The following is a 16,263-nucleotide window of genomic DNA, read 5'->3' as shown; positions in this document are numbered from 1 at the left end:
CATTTTAACCATATAATATATGCATTTCCCTGATATTCTTCAGTTATTTCTCTGTGTTTTAAATTTTATTTCAAATTTAGGTAAAATATAATAAGCTATGCAATGAATCTAACATTTGGGAGCAAATATTATGTTAGAGAATACTGTCAAGGGCAAAATTAAGAGTTTAAAATCTAATACATTTTCAAGTTTCTATTAATGAGAAGGACTAAACAATAATCACAGATGTAGTGAAATAGAAATTCATGTCACAATTCAAAAAGCTATTAAAATTCAATCATGTTAATAAACAAAAGTCCTACAAGAGTATCTGAGGCTAAGAGAAAAGGACCTCCAGTTATACTGTAACGTCAGAAAACAGAAAAGAGACACTGTTGCATGCAAGGTAGGAAAAAGCTTTTTATTGTATGATTGTTTTATAGGAGAACATGTTTCAAAAACACAGGTAATTGAAACACAACAGTAACAGCACATACTTGGTAAAGAAGTATTATGTGTCAGGTAACATCTTCCACAAAAGAGGCCAAGATACAGTTATGCGATATCCAGCCTTCTCCCATCAGAGCATCCCCCAGCTGTATGCAATGCTAACTCCAGTAAGGAAATTGGACCCCAGAATTTCCCATCATCTAATTAGAGGCAAGAGATCTGCTGATCCATAGTCAGTTGGGAAAATCATCCATGCCCATGAAAGGTTTGAGGTTCAGCCATTGGTTTGAGTACCTGAGTCATATTTGACCTTTATCAAAGGAACCAATGGAGCAGCAATAAAAAGTAAACTGTGTTTTGTTGTCTTATGTTGATTAAAAACAAGAGTCTGTCTTCTAGATAAAAAAGGATACTAAGGGCTAAAAAAAAAAACCACAAAAAAACAAAAAAAAAAAACCCAACAAAACAAAAAAACCCACAAATCAATCTCCAAGAAAATATCCTTTTCTTTCTTTCCATTTAAAATCTAAAATTCCTTTGGTTGAATACAAAGCTTTCAAATACGATTTCTGGAAGCATTCTCATCTTAGTGAACCTCTCTTCCTTTCTGTTTTTAAAGACAGATGACAAGGGTCAAAAGACAAGCTTTTTTGGCACCTCCCATGTGAACTCATTTCTTCCAAAGTGACCGTAACATGCAGTCTTCTGGTAAATGGGCTTTTTTAGATCCAAATCCCTGTGTGAATAATTAAAGAATGAATGAATGAATGAATAAATAAATAAATAAATAAATAAATAAATAAATGTCTTCACCTTATAATATTCATTGTGTTTATCAATAAGATTGATATACATAGATATCTGGCTTTTACTGTCCACCTAGGAAGCATATTCTGAAGATGTAAACATAGCAATGATTGTGTCCAAATGTAAACTGAGCCATGGAATCACAGAATTCCAGATGAGGCCTCGCCAGGGCAGAGTAAAGGCAGGGGAGCACCTCCATCAACCATCTGGTAACACTCAGCATAGTGCACCCAAGCAATACAACTGTTGACAAAACATACATCTGAACTCCTTTAGGGCTGCAGAAAAATGTTCTTATTATTGAGAATAATGAGTTTAATAGAAAAGAAATACATTACACTAATTTCATAAAATAGAAACTCTTACTTTTTGATAGCAAATTATGCAAAAAATGTGCAAAAAAAATGCAAAAGAATATATATTTTATCTTGTAATGGAAATGCTAAGTCACAGCTTGAACCAGTGATGGAGCACCTAGTGAGAAGGAAGGGCCAACCCAGGGGAACTCAGGTGCACACAGTGCAGCTGAATGGCCGGAAGGGCGGGAGCCAGGATTCACCCCTTCCCAGACTTCATTTAAGGGTTGGCAGGGAGGGGTGAGGAGATGCAAAGATGTCTTGTGGGAGGCTGCTGTGTACTTGAGGTCTTGTAAAGGTAAGTAGCTTTTTTCTTTTGTTTTTGTTTTCATATTTGTCACATCTGAGTATATTCTCTTTTGCTGTAGTCTAGGGTTTTACTATTATGTTTTCTTTGCTGTGCTTTCCACCATGTTGTAGTACTGTATATAATAATGCCATTTTGTATGTAAGGTAAAAGGCTGAAGGCATATGTAAGTTTAAAGCATCATCTATCATGGCATGCTGGTGCTACATGCAAACTATCAGCTGTGCAGTCTGACAAAATGTCTCTTTTGAATTGCATGCAGCTTTTCTGTGCTGGCTTAGCAGAATGATCATCACACTGTAGTATCTAACAGTTCTGCAAGATATCTGTTCAGGTTGTGATCGTCAAGGTATTTCTGTATCTATTAGTTTTCATACCTGACAATGACTCCAGGCCGGAGGTCAAAGTTTTTGTGCACAATGTCCAGTAGTTCTTTCTCTGTTTTTTGGGAGGTCCCATAGGTGAACAGTGAAATTGAGAGTGGGTGAGCTACTCCAATGGCATAGGAAACCTATGGGAAAGAGTACGCCACGGTTAACAAATAAGCATGGTGCTTCAGCAGACAGGAATATCCAAGCACTTGTTTGAGATCCTTCTTAGGAAGACTATGTCATGTTTTGACACAGTCTGTATCTGCAGAGAAAACAGATCTTGGAAAACACTGATGTAACTTTTTTCCCTGTTTCTCATGATTGTTCCTATGACAGCAGGTGTCCAATGGTTAAGATCAGTAAGTGTCTGGAAAAGGAGTTGATAAAAGGGAAGCTAAGCAATAAGAGCCAGCCTCAAGAAGCTGTAGTGCAGTTATCAGGAAGCCTTCCTTTCTTCTGCCGCAATCCATCACCAAGACAACTTCTAGTACAGTGTCTTGTATGATGTTTATTCAAGGTTAAGCTGGAGAGGAATGATCTTTTTGAAAAGAGCAACGCAAAGAACAAATCATACCTGCACCAGAACACGACGACATAGACCAGCTTTCACAAGAGACTTGGCCACCCAACGGGCTGCGTAGGCAGCTGATCGGTCCACCTTTGTGTAGTCTTTGCCAGAGAAGGCACCACCTCCATGTGCACCCCAACCACCATATGTATCCACAATGATCTTTCGACCAGTAACACCAGCATCACCCTGAATCAGTAAAAGAATTGGGTCACTTTACAGGGCATTTTATCGTAACTCTGGAAACAAGGCTATGCAGTCTTCAGAAGATGATAATGTATGAGGATGTTCTCCACTTATAGATTATTGTGTGATAGCCGAAGGGATGAACTCATCTCACTATTGCAACAGAGGCTATACATGTTCTTGAATGTATATATAGAAATAGACTAGGTTTTCATATCTGTAGGACAAAATCTGAAGTTGTGTGAATAATATGCAGTATAATAATTATTTACCATTGCAAGATATGCTTATGCAACCTTATACACCATTACATGGAGGCAGACACTCAACACTTGTGATGCAGTAACTGTCAGTTACTGTCAGTTATGTGCTAGAAACACACGTCCAACTTCACTGTGTCTGTTCACTTATTTAAGCTACACATGATGGGTATGGAAGAATGGGCAGTTTAAGCTATCTTGATTGCATGCTTATGAGTACTAATGAAAATATTAATATTAATTTTCATTAGGTCTCAGTTTACAGATCTTTCCCTGACTAGCTGTCTGACCCCAGACTTAATGAATGCTTAAACAATCAATATTTGGCCTCCACCTGTATGGGCAGGCTTGGAATTCTTTTTGTAGAGAAGACTATGCTAGTAAAGTTCAACTGCTGTTATGTTTGCATAGCAAACAAGTGGAAAGCTAAAGTTGTTCTTAGAAAGACTAAGCATACGCACAGAAGAAAACCTGTGGCACTATTTTTCCTCTTCTGTTAAGAACTTTAGATGAAGGAACCTTCTGGATTTCTTATGATTGGTCTCAAACCTTAGCTTCTGGCAGCACGGGTGGGTGTAGTGTGAACACCTTTTATGCCATGATCACTTGACTGCAGAACTGACTGAGAGGAAGAGAAATGGACAGCTAAAAAGGATATTGATCAACTTGTCTTTCTAGGGGGTGCAAGTGCAGGAATAAAACCTGCAGCAGACGCTTTAAGGAGAACTGTCATGTCCTCACACCACCATCAGGTGATGCTGTTGGGAAAACTGTGACACCAGTAAAAACAAGCACAGGGTTCAGTGTGTCACTGGACTTGGAAACAATGGGGAGATCACAAGAGAGGTTTAATTTTCATCCTTAGGTAAGCTGAGGTGAAGTTGAAGACAGACTTCCATAGCTTGCTTTGTTTAAAAACAAAACTTACTGGTACCCAGAATGCTGATGATGTAACAGATGGAGAAATAGTTACGTTTTGATTGCCACAGTGCTATCATAAATTGCACAAGTCCACTGCTGATAACAACTGTAAGGCCACAGACATGCAAGCTGACTGACCCAAACTAAGTAAACTTATCCTAGGTTCAGAAATTTGCAAACACACACCGCAACGTATCAGTTTGTGTGTGCAAACATAAGAAATACAGTTTCCCAACAAGAGATTGCAGGTTGGCTTACAGGTAGTAATGCTACATTTTGAAGTAGGTACAGTTCAGTGCACACCGCAGAAACTTCATTTGTATGGTTGTCATTGTAGCTTATATGTATGATAGCTACACAGGTTGATTTTTCTCCTAGTGACAGTATGGTTTTGGTTGTCCATTTGTCCATAGTCCAAAACAACAACAAAATACAGCTATAGTAATGCTATCAATTCAGCTCCACAGAAATACACTTTTAGAGCAACAGTGATTAACTTCAATATTTTCCCACCTGTTCTATGGCACTAATGTAGAGGTGTAGAGCCACAGAACTGGCTCTGGCAAATTCCAGTGAGTGAATGAATGAATTTGAATGATGGCAACAACTCACATTTAGATCCAAGTTAGCAGTAACACCAAATAATTTCAGAAAGGAGCTTTGAAATTTTGCCATGACAAAGGCAAGAACTTAGAGAACTGAGAAACTGTTTTCAGAATCTTTATCTCAAAAGCTCTGATCCTACAGTGTGTGCAAGTTCTCTCTGACCTCTACAAGTGTGAGATGCAATTATCCCCCTTAGTTCCCAAGTTATCTAGATAATGCAGAAGCTATGTTAGCTTTCTCAACAGAAGAACTTGTCATAGAGATGTAAAATGGCCTGGGTTGACGAAAACCACAATGACCATCCAGTTCCAACCCCCTGCTATGTGCAGGGTCACCAGCCACCAGACCAGGCTGAGCAGAGCCACATCCAGCCTGGCCTTGAATGTCTGCAGGGATGGGGTGTCCACAGCCTTCTAGGGAGCAGGTTTTCAGAACAGATGGGCACCTCAGCTCTCACTGGTATGGGGCAGAAATGTACAAGCTATACAGATTTGAAAATCATGTTCGTTGTAGGAGTTGTAAACCTGCTGTTGTCCATCTCTTTGTGAGGTGTGCTTTCAATGAGAGTGGTTTGTTTGTCTCCTACAGTGTTGGATCCAGGCCTGAAAAACCCAGAGCTGGGCTTGTACATGTGATAATTCATTTGACTCTGCTTATCTGCTTAAGTCACAATGCAGAGAATGATGCAACTGTGCCCTTGTACTCCTTTGGAGTACAGCACATAAAACCCTGAGTGAATCTCCCCTCTACAGTCACAGTTAGAACTTCTGCTAGACTGCTTGCTTCTCACAACTGAGAGTGGATGCGCCAGGCTAGCTGAGCATCTCTGTTAATGCACACGCCTGCGGGCAATGGCAAGCTGATAGAAGCATCGAAAGAAATGCAAACCTGGGGCCCTCCAATAACAAAACGTCCGCTAGGCTGAAGGTGATAAATAGTTCTCTCATCCAGGTATTTTGCAGGGACAACAGCTTTAATCACACGGTCCTTCAGGGTTTTGCGCATATTCTCCAGCGAAATGGTTTCATCGTGCTGTACTGAGATCACAATGGTATGAACACGCACTGGTATGACTGCTCCATTCTCCTGAACATACTGAACGGTGACCTGAACAAAGCAGGGAGAAGGAAAAAAACAACAACAACAACAAAACATTTATTTACTTGTACATAGTGAAGTGTTTCTGGCAGTTTCTGATACAAGCTAACCATTTTAGAACAGTCAAGGGGACTATGTTAAGCACTGGGAACTCTTTCCCTGATACTTGTCGCTTGTTCAGTAGCAACCGTGGTACTCTGAGCTCCGTTTACTTTTTTTAATGTTACAATATCTAACATTTTAGAGAAGTAAAATAGGATGGTTTTCAAGGGCTATCAGTAGCTGGTTGGATTGCTACTGTGTTTTAAAGGAGAGAAACAATAAAGACAGCAACTTTTACCTGTGTCTTAGAGTCGGGCCTCAGCCAAGGAAGCTCCCCACTGCGCCTGAGCTCTGCTAACCTGGCGTTCAGTTTATGAGCAAGAATAATTGTTAGAGGCATACATTCCTCTGTTTCATCCGTTGCATAACCAAACATTAAACCCTGCAGGAGGAGAGAAGAGACTTCAGTCACTGTTAAAAACCACCACAACCAAAGGCAATGAGATTGCATCTGAAACAAAAAGCAAGCAGCACCCTCTGGTTTACTTTGTACTATTTCACCTTGCAATCTATGGAGCCTGAATTGAGATCAAGTTCCAACATGCTATGGTAAAAAGAGAAACAAACGGCGTTCCAAGGATTTTTCACACAAGTCTTGGTGGTTTGCATGTTCAGTTGGAAACAGTTGCTGCAGTGCAGCATAGCATGCTTCTAGTCACAGCTTCTACTATTGTTCAGACCCAGTCCTGTGCCATGTTACCGTTTGTTAGGTAGCGTTTTCTTTCTCCTCACACAGTGTATGTTGTGATACTAAAGTAATGACTGGTAGTTATTCAGATACAATGGGAAAGGGGACCGTGCAAGTGCTAAAGGAAGTCAGAAATCTTTTCTTCTTATGTGGTCTTTTGTCCCCGTGACAGCATAAAAGCATTTTAATTTCTGTCCGCAAGGTTGTTTCTTTTTAAACAATATTAGCTTGGCTCCTTGACTCTGACATCTCCATTTATGGTTCTTAACAGCGTTGTTGCAAGCTAGATATTACTACTAATGATAACTACTGTAAATGTTAAACTCATTCATACAGGCATTGCTCAGATTATGGAGTTTTTATGTTAGCATCTTTCTCTTGGGAACATGCTGTAATTATCTGCGCATGTTATTTAGCTCGCAGAAATGGAGCTTGGACAACTTTAATTATGTGGAATACCTATTATAATAAAACAGATCTTTGCCTCTGGGAAATAAGGGAGAATTAAAAGTACTCTGGCATATTTGCCTTCATTTTACTAATGCTGCAGACAGTTGAAATGTTGCCCAGTTTTTTTGCTGTGTAAAATCTCATGAGCTTTGTGCAAGCTCTAAGGCCCTTTGCTTATTTCATCTTACTAAACAAGTCTGGCTGCAAGAGGAATGGTCGGAAGCATCCAAAGCCAGTCATCAACAGTATGAGAAACGTAAGCGAAAACCTTTGTGAGGATCTACAGAATGCATCCTAACTACTACATACTCTCCTGGCTTATGTGGAGTGCTGTAATAGAAACCAACAGAAAATCTGCCTGCAAAGAACTTCCAACTGTCTTAACAAGGATATGCTTTGTTTATTCTGGGCTAGAACAAAATGGAAGTGTGCAAATTTTCAGATGGGTTTTGTTTTAGAGAACATAGTAGTGATATGATGTAAGCACTTTGCATTCAAACATTTTGGATGTATCAGGTGTGATGTTGCTTCTACCTGATCTCCAGCACCAACATCCTCTTCGTTCCTGTGTAAATGAACTCCCTGGGCAATATCAGGTGACTGCTGTTCCAGTGCCACTAAAACGTTGCAAGTCTTGTAGTCAAAACCTAGTTGGAAAAATAAGAAAGAATAGTGACAGGTTTTCAGGTTTTGTTGTTTTCTTTTTTCCTTGTCACAGTTGTGTAGAGCCAGGAATTGAACTCAGTGTGTGGTAGTACGGAACCAGATAAGAGTTTTCATTCTGAAGGATACCACATCCAGAGTTCATAATCTAACTGCTATTTCTTGATAACTGTTTGTCAATAGACCTTAATTCTGTGGCAGAGGTGGTACGTTAGGCAGGGTTGCATTTATTGATTGTTACTGTTTGTTTTCTCTTGCATTGGCACCCAGTGCCAGTTAGGAACAGCTAATTAGAGATAAGTAGTGAAAAAAGAACAAGTAAATGATAAGCCTCTCCCAAACAAACAGTATTTAAAACCTCTATATAAATTCCTATGAGCTGATGCTTTCAGCAACTGGAGAACTTGCTTTCTGATATGCATGTAAAAGATGTAAATACATGCTTTGCACAGTGAGGGTCTCCCAATAAGTCTGGATGCCACCACAGTATATGCATGTAACACAGAGCCTATGTTTCCTCTCTCTTTTCCTCACTAAGATGCATCTACCAGCTTGCCACAGAACAGATTCAAGTTGTCACAAGCTTACGTTAGTGGTAGATTCCATGGCTCATGTTCACAGTTTGAAGTATATTCTGCCTGCTCCTTTTCAGTTTTAACAAATACACAATGTTTTTTCTACTTACTGGGATAAAGCCAGAAAGCGTTTCGTGTAGCACCATGTAATCAGCTTTCACACAGGATACTGAGGTTTTTATCAGGCTTGCTAAAGCCCAGACAAGGAAGTGCTGACAGACCTGGTTTGCAGTGGCCTATTGATTGCTCTCCAGGGTTTCATGAGTTTTTTCACCAACCTTTAGCTGAATCATCATAGCCAATGTGTCTAATTGCATCTCGGACAACTCGCTGATAATCCACAATAGCACGAGATGTGATCTCCCCGCAGAGCAACACCATTCCTGTTTTACATACTGTTTCTGAAAACAGAGATGGAAACAGCATTACAGTAGCAGAATAACAAGCCCACTGAGACACATAACTATGTTTGTGATTACGGTGTTTTAGTGAAATCTACTGGGTATGTGCCACATCAGTATTTTTATGTGTATTTTTGGCAATGTTAACCTCCTTCTACAACCGACTTCTTTTACCACATGTGTGAAAGCACAAAAAAGGCAATTATGTCCATTTAAAAAATCAAGCATTTGGCATAACTGAGTTAGATTTAGTGAGGTTCAGGGAAATGTACTATTAAACCAGGATTTCTATATCTGCTTAGTCATTCTGAGACCCAAACTGAGGTTAAATAATTCTCATCAGTGACCAACTGTTCTGAGAACTTGCCTCCAGCCCAAGGAGACTTTGAAGCTGAGGTTTAGTTAAAAGAACTGAGAAAATTAGGCAGGGGATGATGGCACAACTTCTTCTGATGAGATAATGTGAAAATAAGCAGTCATGGGGACTAAGACTTGAAAATTAGAACTTTATTAAGCATAATAAATGTACTGTTAACATGGCATTCAAATATCCTTACAAAAATCTACCATTATGAAATCCAATCTATTTTTCCTTCTAATCTTCAGTCCACACAGAAAATTAACTGTCCCACCCTTCTGGAAGTTACTACCTTCTGCTGCTTTGGCCTTTATGAGAACTTCTGCTGGTTCTCCTCATCTCTCATTCTCCTGAACACTGTATTATTATTATTATTTTTTTATTATTATTATTTTTGTACTGTTTCTGAGAGTAAAATGATTTGGCACATGACATCGCGCTGTTTGCCAACACTGAAGATAAAAGATCAGTGTCTGAAGGCAAGGCAGCAAATGACTTACCACAGGCAACTTTGGCATTTGGATCCTGTTTGAGATGGGCATCCAGTACAGCATCACTGATTTGATCACAGATTTTATCTGCAAGACATTAAAACTGTTGTTCAAAACAGGAATCTCAAGACAAAATGCAGACTCTGCATCTGTTTGGGTAGACAGGAATTCTTAAATTGCTTATTGTTGAAGTATTTAAGCAAACTAAATGGAAAGTCACATGCAATATCCGGCGAGACCAATAGACAGATCGAACAAGGAATGTACCTAATAGCTGTAAACTAATACTAATCATAACTTCACCTCACTGTGAAAGCAAGTACGTTATTCATAGAGTTACCTGAAAGGCTAAGAGGCTTTACTCCTTACCTCTTCTCTGCTACCCCAACCAATACAGCACACCCTCCACAGCAGCAGTACGATAAAAAGATGATGATTTTCTACCATTAACCAGTAGAAAGTGAGAATGCACCTGAATACGGCAGCTGATAAAGCCTGATGAAGAGTTTAAATCACAGACTAGATCGCTAACATGACACTGTGATTTCACATATTAATTGCTGGATGAAAAGAATGAATACAGAAGATGATTAGTAAAGGTAAGCCGCATCTGAACATTCTGCCTCTCAAGAATAGAGTATGTATTACTGCTATTACCAAACAGGAGTCAGACACCATTCTTGTCATTTATTTAGAAGCCCAAAAGAGCATTGCTTAGGAAGATGAGGGATAAAAATAGAGGACTTTAATTTAAATGCTTGCTCTTTTCATATTTCCAATTTATTCTAGAACAATAATGCCATATTTTCAAGCATTAAAGAAAAAATTATCCAAGAAAATACTTGGTTTTTAATACCTGGGTGGGTCAACAGAGTAACTGAGAAAGGATGACCTTCTTTGTGCAGGTCCAGAGCCCTGCAGCAAACTGTAAGTCACAAGGGAACATTAGCTACAGTAGACAAACTGAGAAAGACATCTCAAAATCAGGAAAAAATTATCTTACATGATTAAATCATTCAAACTCAACTTAGTTCTTGAAAGACTGAAGGAAAGGTAAGCTACCCAAGGAAATCCTTGTGGGTATTGGATTGGGCTCTGAAGTCCTGGCAGATAATTGTGTGGCCCGGTGGCGCAGTGGTAGGAATGCCACGTTGCAATACCAGAGGGCTCGGGTTCGAATCCCCCTGTGGCGCAAGTGGTAGAAGTGCCGCTCTGCTACACAGGGGCTCGAATCCTGGGGGTTGGACTTGATGATCTCTAAGGTCCCTTCCAACCCACACAAGACTGTGATACTGTGATACTGTGATAATAATACACTGAGAAGAGTTTCTGTTTGATGGACAACGATGTGAAGATATTTGACAGCTGGAGATGAGAGAAAGACAGATAAAGACTGAAAAAGTCAAATCTTAAGAGTAGGGAACCACTGAAGCTGTTTGTATAGAGCTATATAGGATTCGTGGTTCCTTCGAGACTCTAGTTAAAAACTGAATGTCTTTTTAAAAGGCAGGAATGGAATTCAGCTGTGGTTTAGTGGCTTGTGTGAAGAACTGTTTGATGATATTTCAATATTTGATGATATTGTGTGTCAGCTTCTACCAGAAGATCCCTTTGCACTTTAGAATGCTCATGGGAATTTTAATCATTGAAAAAAATCAATTAGAATGTTTTATATTATCACGCCAGTGGTCCAATTTTGGGTTATAGTAGGTTGAGACAAATCATTTTGGTAATTCATTCAAAACTGGATGGCTGGTACAGGAACCAACAGTCCCGGTGCAGTTAGATACTTTCATTGACACGTATAGAGGCAACCATCACGATTCAAATGAGAAATCAAGCAGGATGATCAGCTGCTTAACACATATGTCTATTAGTAAAGGTCTCTAATGTAAAATAAAACCCAGCACTTCTATTTTTAGTGATGCTTAGCAGGCTTTGTGCGCTTTTCATTCTGTTATTTAAATTTATCATCTCAACTGTCACAGTTCTCTCATAGCTGCTGAATGTGGCAGAATATGTCTGTCCATTCTTTCCTTTCACTGCAAAAACAATGTCTACCCTAAGGATTTCTTGACTGAACAGGAAGGTATTAGATAACCGTGAATTCTTATCTAGAAATCCAATCACACCACAGAGCCAGCCTTGTGGCAGAGATGCCAACCAGCCATAGAAACAGCTCATGATAGCTATAAAAGGGATGAATGGGTCTGATGATAAACCGTACTGAAATGTTCAGTTGTCAAACTATGAAATAAAGAACGTTTTCAGCAGCAAAGGTGATCTACACCAACTGGGAGGATCTCCAAAGTGTTTTGAAAACTTGACTAGAAGTTTATTATGTGAATCTAGACTACGTTAACAGAGCAATCATAAGTGCTATCTCCTTAAAAAAGAAATGCTCTGTAACAGGAGATGGTTCTCAGGACTCTCCATGCACTCATCAGAAATAAAAAGGGCAAACAGCAACAGCTAAAACTTTAATTCAAAAGCACCACCCTTTGAAACTGCAAACAGGTACGACCACACTTCTAGCTTTAATCACACAGCAAATATCATAAACATCAAAAATTTCAACAGGTAAGGTTTATTTTCTTAAAAACCTGTGATCATCAAAATAACATGGGGTAGTGCCTTTCTTGTGTCAGCAGCACCAGAAGGTGAAATTGTGTATTCAAAATATGGTAAACTGAGCAATTCTCAGAGTTGGGTTTTTTTGGTGTTTTGTTTTGTTTGTGAAAAATTAGAAGTTGATAACACAAATGCTTATTTTGAGCTTGTCAGTGAAAAATGAGCTTTCTACCAAAACTGAGTTTCATCGAATAGAATCTGAATGGCTGAATTCCACTGTATTCCATTTTCCTTTGTTAAAAGACTCTTGAGGAGTCCTCACTGGGAACAGCAGCCATGCTTCAATATTAACACTGCACTGTTAAAACAGCTTTTCTTACACGTTCTCTTGCTCAGTATGCAGTTTACTGAACGGTTACATTAGTTGTGTGAACATCAACTGACTGGAATTTCTGATTCCTTGAAGGGAGAGGCTTGGGGGTGATTTTTCTTCTGTGAATATTCAGATTAATGTATTTCTTAATATGGTTGAGAGTCTGAGGGTGCTTTTAGCAAATGTTTCCTCTCATATTTTTAATACTTACAGGAAAGCTGAATGACATTCTGTGTGCAGACAAATCCACTTGGGGCCATGCCAGAAAGGGGAGGGAATTAATTCTAAGTAGTTTGGCACCTGTAAGACACTGTGGGTCAGAGTAACACACAATGTCTTTCAAAGCACAATGAAGCCATTGTGCAGCATGGACAGGCACTTCTCCTGGATGAAGAGAGAACCTGCTTTGTCAGAGAGTTTGGACTAGATGGTCTTCAGAGGTCCCTTCCAACCCTTTCAGTTCTGTGAAGCAAAGTAAAAAATCACACACACACACACACACACACACAAAAGAAAAAAGGAAAAAAAAAAAACAAAAAACAAACAAACAACAAAAAAAAAAAACACCTAAGAAAAGAAAATCTGTTATTTGTTTGCTCTTATTACATCAGAAAGGAGGAGGTTACATGTAAGCCTGCAGAGAGTTTGGAATTTGCCCTGCTAAATGCCAGGATTAAAGACCTTCTGGAAAGAACTTTGAAACTTCATGCTCAAATCATTTTGAAGAAGTAGGTCTGGGAATAATGGGATAAACAGTCATCTCTGGGTTTCTTTGGGGAACATATATAATGCCTGTGTATATTAATTATTGCCAGCTACTTTCTTGCTTCTACAGTACCTGGGCTTCTTAATTACACATAGCTCAAAAGCACTGCACAGATAGAAGGCAGTTGTCTTTATACATAAATTAGTAAGCATGTAATTTCTTCTGCTTTGTTTGTCATGAAAGTATATAGGAGAGCATTCAGCTCGACTAATGCAATCAGTCCAACTCAGATTTCTGCCAGGAGAGGATCTGGTTCAGGATCTTCACAGAATGCCTTTGAGCAAAACTATACTACCACATGCAGAAAGGAAATAATCAGGAACATGCAAATTATCCATTGACAGCAAACAGAGGTACTCAAAACTCACAATAAATTTCTAGCACTACTGATAACATAATCTAAAGCCCAACTACAGCCTCGGATGCTGCAAGCTGTTCTGCTTGCACTGTTCTGCTTGATCTGGAGAATATGGATAATTATTTTTCTCTCAGGTGTGTAACTAAGTGTCTATTTTTTTAGGAAAATACACACTGAAAAAGTTACAGTCAAATTTACACTCACTCCTCTACAATAAAGCTCTTTAGGTATATGCATCTCAAAGTACCAGAGATCCAGTAGTCTCTGGCAAATGAGATGATGTTCACAAATCTCACTGATGGTAACGTTTTCACAAAGGCCTAACAGGTGTTTCAGAGACAGACAGTGTCCACGGGACTTAAAGAAGAGACAGCCAATAGAGTGTTTGGAAATAAAGAAGAAAATGTAAGTAACAACTGTAAACTGGGTCATATTCTAACATAGGAACCAAGACAAAAAGGGAACTGATAAAGAAAAGAAGCTAAGGGACAAATAAAAACCTAGGGACTCAGGTTCAACTATCTCTCTTCCTATTCTGAGGCTTACCTGTCACAGCCTCAAAGAGATTAAAAAATGATCAGAATAGCATCAGTTGTGACCTGCCATCTTCAGAAAAAAAAAAACCCTGTCAATTTAAAATCACCTCATAGCACGCAAATGTTCATATGGAACTATGTTGTTCTGTGGTTGCTGGATGTAATTATATACAAATTGGAGACGGACCTACGGCCAAAGGACTGAATATGGTTGTCATTTTCTGATGGTGTTACATCAGAAAGAACTCCAACTTGCTTAACCTGAAATTGACAGCAGTGGACTCAATTGCATCAGCCGTAGACTTGACCTGCACTAATAAGTTAATATTATAGAGGAATATCAGAACTACAGACGTTATATTCCCACTGCTGACCTTTATGTTCTCTATGTTTTCCCACCCATTTACGATATAATCACACACACAAAAAACCACCTTGCTATAGCAAAAAGTATGTGATGCCACACCGCCTTCTAAAACAAACATACTTTTCAGGACGTCAAACAGTCTGTTGTCCCTTGGACTCATTTAACATAAAATACGTGTTTTGGGCAGATGACCATTTGTTTCCAATGAAATTGAACTTATCTCTGCTGACCATACGTACATTTTAGCAAATAACTGCCCAATATTTGCTTAAGCAATTCCATCTATTGCATTAATACCCAGATAACGAAATGGGGGAAAACATATCGGCAACTTTGACAGGTACAGATGCAGGGACCACTGATTTTTCAAGTCTTTAAAATAGACTGCCTATGGGTGATAGTTTTAGAGCACAGCCTACATGCAAGACTGTTTCACAGTGCCCATAAGGATATGGAATTTGAGAGGCAAGTTATGTACTCTTATCCATATGTGAAACCTGAGCCTATCAGAGGTACAGTAATGTCTCCACAGTAATACTGTATAAAAAAGCAAATAAGATGAAAAGGAAGGAGTAGCAACAAGGAACCCCGCTGCCCTCCACAGGGCAACACACCCAGCAAAGGCACAAAAGCTCCTGTTAGAACTCCAGTTGCAGCGGTTCTATAGTCTATATGGAAAGGTCTAATGGAAATAATGTAAAAAGCGCTCTGTTAAACAGATGTTCCATTGTAACACTAATAGCAGATTCATTCATCTTTGGACTTTTCAAATCATTTTCAATGAAAGTATATATATATATTTTTTTCCTTTAATGCATTTGCCATAGTGGCTTCTTACCTGGATGTCCTTCTCCTACTGACTCTGATGTGAACATGAAAGCTCCTTCATCATCCAGCGTGTGGTCACATAAACCATCCACCGGCCCATTCATGGCTGTGATGCTTTTCCTGATGGATTATTTTAAAAAGTGGTTGAAGACTTCTGCCTTTAGTGCCTTCTGTTGAAGTTGAAGGTTCTTTCTGATCAGGACTGCCACTGTGTTCACTCACTATCTGTAATACTAACTCAAATTTTAGTCTGTGAGATCAGCATGGGCTTGTATCTGTGTATGCATGCAAGGAGTACGCATGTGCCTGGAGTCTGTATCCCTACCTAGCTTGATCTGTCAGTCTCTGGGCTGCTCCTATATATGGAAAAGTGAAAGTGCCTAGAAAATCATGTGAGGAAAATGGAAGAGACCATTTCTTAGCAGGGGAGTTAGTTATTGTGGGGGATATTTCACTAATTAACTCAGTTCTTAGAAACACTCTGGATTCAACCTGTGCAAGATTAAGGATCGTAGGAATTCAAATGAGCGTGAAGTAATCCTGGGATGCTGGTGACGGTTCAGCTCAGCTGCTTCTCCAGTTTGCCTCTCCCCTAATTCTGGGACCTGTGTTGTGTTTCCAGCTGTGTGTTGTGGTTTCACAGGGGTAGATTAAAAAAAAAAGGGTAAATGCATATGCCTTTCATAAAAGAGACTGGAAGAAGTTTATTCTGCATTCTGTAGCTGTATTTTCCTTTCCTTTTTTCACCTCTGGAAAAGTAGAATTCTCTCCTGAAATATTTATCTCATTTTCATTCATTACTCCTGCGCGTTTGAGACATGGAACAT

At 39.2% G+C, this 16,263-nt stretch overlaps 1 protein-coding gene across 1 annotated transcript; it reads right to left on the bottom strand.

Moving 5' to 3' along the window:
• Positions 1-374: 374 nt before the first annotated feature.
• MAT1A (methionine adenosyltransferase 1A) lies at positions 375-15,768 on the bottom strand. Its single transcript, XM_015866078.3, has 9 exons — positions 15,447-15,768; positions 9,647-9,724; positions 8,666-8,788; positions 7,684-7,796; positions 6,250-6,393; positions 5,700-5,918; positions 2,845-3,027; positions 2,277-2,410; positions 375-1,165 (listed from the first exon to the last, which is right to left on the bottom strand). The coding sequence occupies exons 1-9, from the start codon at positions 15,538-15,540 to the stop codon at positions 1,063-1,065; spliced, it is 1,191 nt and encodes a 396-aa protein (XP_015721564.2). The 5' UTR covers positions 15,541-15,768; the 3' UTR covers positions 375-1,062.
• Positions 15,769-16,263: the final 495 nt, after the last annotated feature.

Source organism: Coturnix japonica, chromosome 8, assembly GCF_054131305.1.
Source record: "Coturnix japonica strain WE chromosome 8, WE-NBRP24, whole genome shotgun sequence".
Classification (NCBI taxonomy): Eukaryota; Metazoa; Chordata; class Aves; order Galliformes; family Phasianidae; genus Coturnix; species Coturnix japonica.
Note: the sequence above shows the minus strand (reverse complement) of the source record. Positions and strands in the feature narration are given on the sequence as shown.